Genomic DNA, 11,377 nt, shown 5'->3' on the forward strand with positions numbered 1-11,377 from the left:
TCCTAGTAAATATATATTGATCAGTCGTACATTTTTGCTAGATCAAAACAGATTTCTTCTCAATTTTGTATAGTAGTTCAAATGTTAATATTTCATCAAAATAGTGTATTATTAAATTCACCAACAAGGTACCATCCGTTTTGCTTACTTTGAACCTGTAATCGTACGAATTTAAGGTTGACAGCTTTATTAGAAAAACACGTGAAACCCTTTAATTTGATGATAGCCACGCAGAGTTTAACTTCAACAGAAAAGGTATTATTCAATCTTATGTTAAAATTTCAGAAATTTCTAAATTTTTAAGTTTTTTCCGTTAAGAAGTTGAAACAAATAAGATTAATCCAGTAGTAAAACTATTGATAAACAATCAATTTACTAATGCAAATCAACTTTTTTAACTGATTTCGAAAAGTTCATTCTATTTGCAACATTGTTTGCTCAAACGCTTTTTTCCGTAGAGAAATTGTCGATCAAAGTCGTGGGGAGAAAGGCTTAAATCTCTAGTTAAAACACAATTATTGTGGGTGAACTTCAACTTATTTCACTTTTTGAGCCACATCATCTGATTATGTAAAAAACGTTATCTTGCCAAATAAATTAACCTTATTAGATTTTAGTGGTTTGTATTACACATAATTATCAAACAATTTGAGACACTTTCGAAATTATGGCCTACCTTTGTGTGATCGATCGACTGTTATCGATTTACAAATATTGTCTAAACAAGCATCGGAATTTTTGTAAACCTTAACAATCCAACATTTCCAATGCTAAGGGTCCGAGGCCCCCCCGAAGTCTGATGGCTATTTACGCCCATGGACACAGCCCAGTCGAAAAATTGTTTGGCGTTATTAATTTCTGCTGACTTTCTAATACTAGCATCTCTAGCCATTTGAAAATTTTTCACGAGTTGGAGCAGTTTTACCGGCTTTTCTTTACGAATTTTCTCAACGGTGAAACATTTTGTGGAAAACTTTTTCCAGTTAATATTTTTTTTTATTCCTGAGAAAATTTGCTTTCATTTTCATAAAAAAAACTTTGTTTCTATGATGCTTCGTTCTTGAGTTATGATTTTTCAAAGTAAGTAGTGTCAGGGGAAAACAAAAAAATCACAAATATATGTAAATAGAATCAAATTTATTAGAACAAAATGCAAATAATACAACAAATCGTCAATCATTACAACCAAGCTTTACATCGATTTCATTTGTGCCATAAGTTCGTCTAGGCTAACATCGTCGCTCACAGCAGTGGTAGATGTAGTTTCGGAATGTTTCGTAGATGCTGGTGGTTCGTAGGCCAGTTTCAAACCAGTTGAAATGGAATGGGTTGTTCCAGTACTTGGCTGAGAACCTTGCGTATCGTCTTCCGCAACAAGCTCGATACCGTAGAGGTTCTCCTCGTGAAGCGGTGTTTCCTCCTCAGGGACTTCTTCGACCCGTTCTTCCTTGGGGCGCGCTGCATAGTCCTTCTGCCGATCAATACAAAACCGGTCGTCGCAAGTTGGGTTCGGTTTCAGGCTCATTTTCGGGAAGAAATCAATCAGCGCGTTGTAACCCAGGTAATCGGACACGGTTCCGAAGTTTAATAAATACTTAAGGGTATTTTGGACCAGCATTCCCGCAACAATGCCCATCGTAGTTGGTAAACTGGCAGCGCAGACGCCTTCTCTTTTCAGAGTTTTTTCGTCGATATTTTCGGCTACTACGAGGGGAGGGGCACAAGCAAAACATGCAGTATCTCCAGGACGAATGAACTGAATGTGTCCGGATACGGCATTTTCAGACACTCCTGACTCAAACCAGTTGAGCGAAAGCTCATTGCATGCCGTATTGATGGCCATACGGGCTTCGAAATTATCCACACAGCTCAGTATTAAGTCTACTGGAGTACCCTCTTCAATACCTCCCGTTTTGATGGCATTCAAAAACTTATCGAAGGATTCAACCGTTGTAATATTGTAATTGTTGGTCAAAATTTTAACGTCAGGATTGATGAAGTTTAAGGTCTTTGCCGCCGCCTCCACCTTGGAGAGTCCAGCTTGGTCGGGTGTGAAGAAAAGTCTGTTCATATTGGCCAATTCTACCTTGTCGTAATCGAATAAGATGAGCTTTCCGATACCGCAGCGGGTTAACATGTCGGCAGTCACACTGCCTACGCCACCAACTCCTGAAAATATAAAATAAAAAGATTTTATAACATACTGTTTTGCATTGAGAACGGGAGCTTTCAGTTACTGTAGAAGTATTCCTAGAACACTAAGCCAGCAAGAAGACAATACAATTACCCAGAAAATCATAAGTGAGGTACCGTGGGGCAAGTGGGTAAATGGGGTAAGTGAAAACAATTGATATATTTTACTGAATATGTGAATTAACGTTTTAAACTCATGCGTAAACCTTTGAGGCCATTGAGAACATTACGATAGGTAGGAGATTTCTGAGATTTTTCAGCCATTATTGCATAATAGAGTGAAAAATTGTTAACCTGCCAACTGTTACTCCGTAACAAGTTGGCGGCGTACAATCTTATTTTAATATTTTCAGTGGAAAAAAGTTGTAGAAAATAATTTTCTGTACCACTTCTTAGTTGTCCTCTGTGACAGTTTCAAACTGCAATAAAAAAAGTTTTAGAATTAATTTGACGTAGACTTAAAAATAACTAAATTTAAACACCGTTAATTTTCTTATTAGGTGGGGCAAGTGCAAAGTTTATCATTGAAGATTGAATTTGTGTTTTCTCTTTAAGTAGCCATAAGTAAACATGGTTTGCAATTATCATAGAAAAACATAACGTGCTGATAATTCAAGAAACACTATACTCAAGCGTTAAAAGCTATTAGAAATCATGTAACTTCTCTAAAAGATGTTGCCAAACATTACAATATTAATATGTCTACTTCGGGCAGCCAATTAAAAGGGAGACGTTGACTGAAAAATTGCAATATTAGAGAACCCACGGAAACCTCGTGGAATGTCTATGTGAAGCTAGTTCAAAACATAAAAATGAGGTATAGGTCTATCCACATAAAAAAGATTCTAAATACGTTATTGAAGGATTCCGTTCGTTTTCTCCCGAAGAGTTATCCGACTTTCTCAAAAACAAATAATAAGCGGTGGAAATTATACACAGCAGAAATGCAATTGCTGTCCTATAATGTAAGAACTAACATTGGAAATGTTGCAGTTATAATGTTGTCGAATCATTTCAACTAACATAACTGAAGAGAAGAAAATTCAAGTGAAAAGAATAACATTTTCTTTGTTTACATGTCATTTATATTATTGTTCATTGGGAAGCCTTAACAAATGTTAAAGCTAATAGAAATCGTGAATATAACAGTTTGTTTTTTAATTTATTGTTCAAAACGGTAAACTTTTCACTTGTCCCACTTTTGGGGAAAGTGAAAAGTAAGGAGACATTTTACAAAAACTTTTTCTGTATTTTTTTCTTCAATTTTTCATAAAAATCAATTTCAGCATGCTGCTTATATTTGGTGGGAATCAAGCTAAAAAATATACACGACCTCATTTGTTTCAATTTAAAGTCTCTAGAATTTGAAGAATCTCAACTATGGGAATTCCATTACCCACTTCCCCCACGGTACCTTACAAACAATTACCCCTGAGTGGTTAATTTACTCGTACATTATCATCATCAGAAATGCATATAAACATTATAGTTGTACAGTCAACTCGATAACTCTTGACCATTTGTTTCCGCAGATTTTTTTACTTTTCTTGAGCTGAACAGCATACCTAGCTTTATCCGAAAGAAAAGTGCGCCCCTTTATCAGTCAAAATCTGATCCCTTGATAAAGTCAAGAAATGACACCGATATTGTCCATGTATCAGAACCCTACACGCAAACAAATTTTGTTGTATAATCTACCGAATCCATGGTAGAATTAAGAACTGCACCAACGATTTTCAACCGACTATAAAAATCTATTAAGTTTACTATAATCTGGATAAAATCACTGAGCAGTGCAGTAAATTTGACTATGTCCATAGTAGCATCCACTACAAAGCATTGTATTTCAATTCGTGACACCCACCGTACAACACAGTGTAGTCAAAAGTATGATGCTAAACTTCTCAAATCAAGAATGTTTCTAGTCAAAAATACTACAACTCTGGTTAAATCAACAGAAGAAATTTTCTTGTGTAGTGATGTTGACTATGTTTTGGTAGAGTTAACAGATTAATTTAGTTGGTTGAAAATCGTTGGTACAGTTCTTAATTTTACCATGGATTCAGTAGTTTCTACAATAAAATTCATTTCAGTGTAGTCCTCACTTCTTCAAAATAGAGAACAAAATAAGTAAAAGATTAGAAAACAAATTGTTGAATTCGACTCATTTTTTTCCATGGCTCATGATCATTCTCGACCAACTAGGAAAACCGAGACTTGTCACTTTCAACCAGGTGTAAAATTAAACAAGGACTAATAATTGTTCCTTTGATTACTATGGACCTGTGCGTGCACGAGTTTACGAATTTGACGTTTGAGCGGTGCCGAATTCACTTGTTGCCATGGTCACGTAAATAACACGGCACCGCTCAAACGTCAGATAGTGAACTCGTGCATCGGTCCATAACATCCTGTTCTCTTCATTTGAAGCAGTCAGGACGTTATGGGTCTGAATTGATCAGAAATTATAATAGGCAGATGATGTTCCGTTGGTCACTACAAGCACTAGACAGGCAAAAATTTGTGGTCTCGATCTGGTTATTATATCAGTTTGCAAATATTTCAAAGTATGATAAATTCGTATCAATGTTGAGCGTAGATTTGTACAAGCATTTTTTCCCTTTGAAAAATACGTCGAGATGATGGGCTATAGCTGTGAATATAGGGCATTTATGAAAATAATTGAGGGCTGTCATTAGTCACATACCTACAACGGCAACGCTTTTCTGTCGAATCCTTTCGTATTCGCTCACAATGCCCATACGCTGCAATGCCATGAGTCGACTGTAGGGATTTGAATCTACCACCTCGGAGGACATTTTTTCTATCTTCTCTCTGGCACCACCGGCCGAAGTCGCTTTTAGCTTGCATAGCTCGCTCTGCAGGGTTTCAATTTGAAGTTTCAGCTCCTCCATCGTTGCCATTTTGCTAAAACCGATAAATGATTATTTTCGTTAGAAGAAAATCATATAAAATTGAATTATAATTAAACGACTAATCGTGTGTACTTTCTAGTATGAGACGTGTCAATACAAAACTAACAACAACATGCCACCGTCTTGAATGAACTTTGTGTGCACACACACGATGGTTCATTCCAATATCAGACTAGAGGAACTCACTAATCATGTTGGTTGTCTAACGTTTAAAGTATGGCAGAACGTTAAGTGATGCCATTTTTTGTTATTTGTTTCATCTTGGCGAGTCAACATCTCGCATAAAAATTTGTAATTAATTTAAAAGTTAAACTTATTGAAACACCATACTATCTATAGTGTACAATTGAGTCTATAAATGTTTTATTGTTGAATTTTTCAGCAAGGTTGAAACACTTATTGTTTTTACTCAAAATTCACATTTATTTTTATTGTATACATATGTTAAGTTATATTCTACTGTTTTTCAAAACTCTTTAATTGGGTCCTAAAATTTTTAATGAGATCTTGTTTTTATTTAATAACACGAAAAAGCATGTTACTGTAACTACTTTAGCAATTTTTCCCGCTCAAATAATGGCTGTATCATGTTTAAACTTTAATTTAAAAATTTGGTCCATAAATGAACCTTGACACTTTTGATCATGTTTGACGTTCGCTTAGTCGACAAAAACACCATAGGGGTTTTAGTTCGACCACTGGGGTTGTTCCTATCTGACATTTCGTAAGGGACACGGAAAACAAAATACACCCAAAATTTGAGTTTAAGCCAAAGGATGTGACAAAATCTAAAAAAAATGTTTTTTGGGCTTAAACCAACGGAAAACATTAGAAAATTGAGTAAACATGTGTTTTTGGCCGAAACTTAAGCGTTTGGCACTAAAATTGGGACAGGGCTTTAGGACCCTATTGTTGGCAGGAAATACAATCAAGCTTCAATGTAAAGAGCAAATTAAGGATGGTACGTTCAAGGATTTCTCATTATTGTCATGTTTGTCGTTTCACTCTACCACCATCTGCAAGTATTGTTGTAAAAAACAGTATTTTGTGCAACATGCTCACCACATGCTAACAAAATAGTATACTAGATGGCTTAAATATCATTCTAAAACCATATTCGGTCTATTCACTTATTGCGATTGTTGGCGTAGCTAGGATTTTTTCTGAAGGGAACCTGGCAAATTCTTGGTTTGCCGAATTAATGCCGGTTGTATCAGTGAAACTTCTTCTTCTTCTCTCTGGCGTTACGTCCCCACTGCGACAGAGCCTGCTTCTCAGCTTAGTGTTCTTATGAGCACTTCCATAGTTATTAACTGAGAGCTTACTATGCCAATGACCATTTTTGCATGCGTATATCGTGTGATGCTTTATGCCCTGGGAAGCCGAGAACATTTCCAACCCGAAAAGATCCTCGACCGGTGGGATTCGAACCCACGACCCTCAGCTTGGTCTTACTGAATAACTGCGCGTTTACCGCTACGGCTATCTGGGCCCCATCAAACTTTATTATCAGTGAAACTTGTAAATTTCAATTTTCACTACGGAAAAAAATCATTCCTTGTCTAATCCAGTAAAAAAAACCTTCAAGAATTCTTCCAAAGAACGCAAGATCAATATCCCTTCGTAATTATTCCACGAATTTTCATGAATTAGTTCCTTACTCTTCCAATGCATTCTTCAAGAACTTATTTACCAGTTTTCACTGACTTATTCCTGGGATTCCCACGGAAAATCATTGCCGAGATGAGTAGTTATTATTGAACATAGTTTTTGCTAAAGTTCCTTTAGTCTCTCCTTTGGTCCTTCAGATCGTACCAGAAAATTTATCTAAGAATCTGTATCAAATTTCATGAAAGAATCTCTTGAAGAATTCCGAATTTTAAACATGAAGGTCCCCGACGTACTTATAACACATAAATTCTATTTGGTAGTTCAAAATATCATTTCGCTAATAATTTAATAATCATCAAAAATCGTCTTTAAGAATCACCAAACAAGGATTCTTTCCAGAAATTCTTAAGAAAAGGCACCAACAGTTTTTCCAACTTTGCCTTTGAAATTCTTTCGAAAGTTTCTATTCAGATTCTTTCAATACATCTTTCAGAAAGTCTCTCAGAAATTATTCAAGGATTTAAAAATTTTCTCTCGAAAATAAAATTTTAAAATTCCTTCAGAAATGCCTAAATAAGAACATATTTAGAAATTCAAACATTTTGCAATTTATTCTCAAACATCACGGAAAAAATATTCAGAAATTCTATCAAGTTTTATATTAGGCTCTAAAAATCACTTCATATGTTTTCGAATTTCAGTGATATTTTTCATAAATAATATCTAGCAATTCATCCACTCTCCATATCTGGTTCTAAAACTGCTCCAGGAATACCTCAATATTTTTATAGTGATTTCTTCACAAATTACTCTACGAATTACTTCATATTAATATCCAGTTTATATAAGATTTGTAGTGTTTTGGAAGAACTTCTAAAAACAATTTCAGATAATTACAGCTCGGATACTAAATTCTTGAAAGGTAATTCAAGAGTTCACCGTAGAATTTCTGAAGCTTTTGACGAAATTCCTGACGCTCAGGAAAACTTACGTGATTTTTGTAGTTTTGTATTTTGATTTTACCGCAAAAAATCTTGTTTTGTATTCGTCTTTTATTATGCACAATGATTTACGTTAAAACGGATGGAATTTTTACTGAACAAATTCGTGTTAGATATTGGAAAATGTTTTGCATGAACTCCGAAGTTTCTTGATACTATGACGAACAGATTAATATAAAAAACAGTTTCTCCCTACTTGCGGAAATTCCATGCACACTTCTTTTTGGAGGTACTACTTTTAAGTATTGTGCAAAAGTTTAATGTGAAGATATTGGCGATATTTTTCAAGAACATTGCTAAAGATGTCTTATGGTAAAATCCACAATGTATGGTTTTACCGAATTTGAATCATGGAGGTAATGTTTGCATTATTTTGAAAATTTGGTGAGGAATTCCTCATGGACTTTTAGATATCAAGAACCGTACATATAAAAATCCTGCATTTCTTCGAAACTCCTAGATTTTTTTTCCTTTAGATTCTTTAAAATAATGCTTTTTGGAGTATGTTGTTGTATGAAGTTGTTCAAGAAAGCGTAATTTGAAGAAATGAGAAACAACAAAATGTTAGGGCAGACAAACAACAGATGGATAACGGAACAACTAAAGATAAGTGATTATTTATAATATTTTCTCTGTAGGTGAATGACTACAGGATAATTGAAACCTTTCTGGTGAATTAATATACAAAAGAAATTAGTTTTGTATTTTATTTCATCAGAAATGTTTTGTGCTCCATTAGAATCTTCTTTGAAATCTACCAGTATTTCTATTTCTGGATTCCCCAAAATTCTGCCGGAAAGCCTCTAAGAATTCCGTCTTGAAATTGTACAAGGATTGCGATTCCAGAATATGGATTATTAGCAGAACTAATCTTTAAAGTAATGTTTTAAGGAAGATCCTAACAAACTATTTATAAATTTCATAATAAATCTTTTCTCAGTTATTTTTCTAATGTTTTTTCACAAATTCCTTTACCGCTATGCTAGTTTCGCAAGCAAAAGTATGCCTGGGATTATCCAATAATGATAAGAACTCTTCGAGCTGTTTAGTGGAATACCTAAAAGTAGATGCAAACCCGAATTTAGTACATTGATTTCATTAGGGTTTGTATCCTTTGACAGATGTGCGTGTTTCGACCTCAACTGTAAGGCCGTCTTCAGTGTCGTGTACTAGATTTTTTCAATGGTTAGTATTAAATTCGGTTTTTCATTATCCAATAATTTTCCTCTGAAGATTCGAAGGCAAAAGACATTTCAAAAATTCTATTCGTTAATAATTCTTGTATAATCTGGAGATTTGGAGTATCATTTACGGAAAAAAAAACAGAAGAATTTGTGATGTATTTTGAAAATATATCCGAAGAACTTTTGATGAACTTCGCGAAAATTTGTGGATAGAAAGCAGACATAGGAATAATAGTTTTCCTCCAGGAGGAATTCACTCTGAAAGTATGAACAAATCTCACAATATTATTTGACTAATTTGCAAGTGATTTGTAGCAATAGGTATGAAGTTACTATTCGATATTTCTTAATGAATTTGATCATACTGAAACTTTTGAAAATATAAAACTTTTTCGTGGAAAAACGTAGTTTAGAATTGAAGCACTACGTTTATTCATGCAAAATTTTTAAAAATATGTAGGGTAAGTGATCCATTAGTTGAGGGTGTTACTATAGTTGCGGTAGCGCCATTTTCACTGATTTTATTGTACTATCCACAGAACCGACACTTCCAATCGACTTATTGGCTTGTTGATACACGAAATAGTTGAAAACAGCGTTCAAACTGATTTAAAACTTATGAAATATCATTTAAATTAGTAAAACTTGTTTTACTTGCACCAATAGTGGCGGTAAAGTGTTCCTATAGTGGAGGATCCCATTAGAAGACAACGAATTCCGCAACTATAGGAACACAAATTAAAAATATACCGTAACTAAAGAAACAGTGTAGGTATTATCTTTCACTGACATGCCGTTGGTTACTGCGATGAAAACGTTTTTCGTCATTCTGTCAACGGTCGTTACTTGCCGTTATAACATTAACATATACATTAATTGCGCTTTTTGAATTTAGGCGGTTAAATGAAGTTCAATCGTGTTTAGTACCTTCACTATTGGTACATCTACCCTAGTGAAATCAATCAAAGGATTTAGTGCTGGAAATAAAAAATATGGCTGATTGGATGAGGTCTCCTGCATAATAAACTGGTGACAAGTCAAGACTAACAATTCAAAAGGCCTCAAGTCCAAAATGTAAACAAATCAGGTTTTTGCTGATTTTAGTGTATAAGAGCCTATTCTTACTCAAACATACAATAGCCATACAAAAATATGCATGAAAGTTGAAAAAACTACATTTTTCTAAAAGGCCCCATCTCATTTTCCACTAATCAGGTTATTTATCGCAAATGCGGCCTTTTTCTAAAAAGGCCTCATTTCTATATTCGACTGAAACCGAGTTGAGGCCTATTAAAAAAAACTTCAAAATTGCAATTTAGAGAACGAAAAACGGTTCAATTTACTAAGTAGAAGTAAGTTATGCTACGGAGCGATTACGCTTTGTATTATTTTACACAGCGCTTGTCGCAATGGTGAACATGATCAAATTTTCCATCGGGTTCCTGTAGACTGATGTATTTTGTATCACACTACCTTATAATACCTGCGTCAGCCTGTCTGTACTTCACTAATTATCGATAAAACACGATTTGATTACAATTGTATGAAAAATAACGTTCAATTGCAATATTGAACCAATATTCTCTTGACGACAAACTCGCGTAGCACACCCTATGTTCATGAATGACGAGAAAGTTAATAAATCACATATTTAATCGACCGCCCGAATCTTTTTTCTGCTGTAGAGATTTCCTTGTACCTTACTTCACCACTTAACACTCTTCTACACTTCAATTGTCTTATTTCATCATCAATTTTGGATGATTTTCAAAAGGCCACATCACAAGATGATGAAAAAAGAAGCCACAACTAGAAGGCCTCAACACATGTTAGAGTAAACAAAGGCGTCAACTCACTGGCCTCATCAGCGTCGGCCGGCGTCTATAGGCACAAATCAAAAGGGCTTAATACCTTTTGGTGAAATAAAAGCCTCATTTCCTTTGACTCGTTTTTTCAGTAGGATTTTTTGCTATAATGATAGTAATTAATATTCATTGCTATAAATCAGTTTGTTCAGCGACTTTCTGGATGATAAAATAACATACAATGCATAAATTCATAATAGAAATTTGATTTATTGTTTGACAAAACAAGATAGCGTTTTTCTCATTGTTTACTTTTTGGAGATGAGGCCTTTTGAATTGTTAGTCTTGAAGTGACAAAATGATAACAAAATTCCGAAACAAAAACTTACCTCCATTCACCGCTTCGTTTGGCAGTTTTTTTTTGGAAAATACCTTTTGAGAGCACGCTAACTCAGAAGTACCCATTAATGGGTACTTTCGTACCCATTTCCAACTAAAGTGGCTTAACCCATTTAATGAGTAAAGCCGATTTACTCATTAAAGAGTATTCGGCAGCAACTTCAAAACATGGGTATTTTTCACTCTCGATAGGATTCAAATAAATGGGTAAAAAAACCTCATCTTTTGTTGATTTCGCTCTTCATTCA

At 34.6% G+C, this 11,377-nt stretch overlaps 1 protein-coding gene across 2 annotated transcripts; it reads right to left on the bottom strand.

Annotated features, from left to right (window-relative positions):
* Window positions 1-1,116: 1,116 nt before the first annotated feature.
* LOC5564045 (ubiquitin-like modifier-activating enzyme 5) lies at window positions 1,117-11,137 on the bottom strand. Of its 2 annotated transcripts, none has more exons than XM_021848274.1 (3): window positions 11,120-11,137; window positions 4,901-5,121; window positions 1,117-2,169 (listed from the first exon to the last, which is right to left on the bottom strand). In XM_021848274.1, exons 2-3 carry the CDS (start codon window positions 5,115-5,117, stop codon window positions 1,193-1,195), a joined length of 1,194 nt encoding a protein of 397 aa, XP_021703966.1. In that variant the 5' UTR covers window positions 5,118-5,121; window positions 11,120-11,137; the 3' UTR covers window positions 1,117-1,192. The 2 variants fall into 2 exon arrangements, with proteins under 2 accessions (XP_021703966.1, XP_021703960.1); XM_021848268.1 differs by lacking the exon at window positions 11,120-11,137 and adding an exon at window positions 5,202-5,305.
* Window positions 11,138-11,377: the final 240 nt, after the last annotated feature.

The sequence above is a fragment of the Aedes aegypti genome, chromosome 1 (assembly GCF_002204515.2).
Source record: "Aedes aegypti strain LVP_AGWG chromosome 1, AaegL5.0 Primary Assembly, whole genome shotgun sequence".
Classification (NCBI taxonomy): domain Eukaryota; kingdom Metazoa; phylum Arthropoda; class Insecta; order Diptera; family Culicidae; genus Aedes; species Aedes aegypti.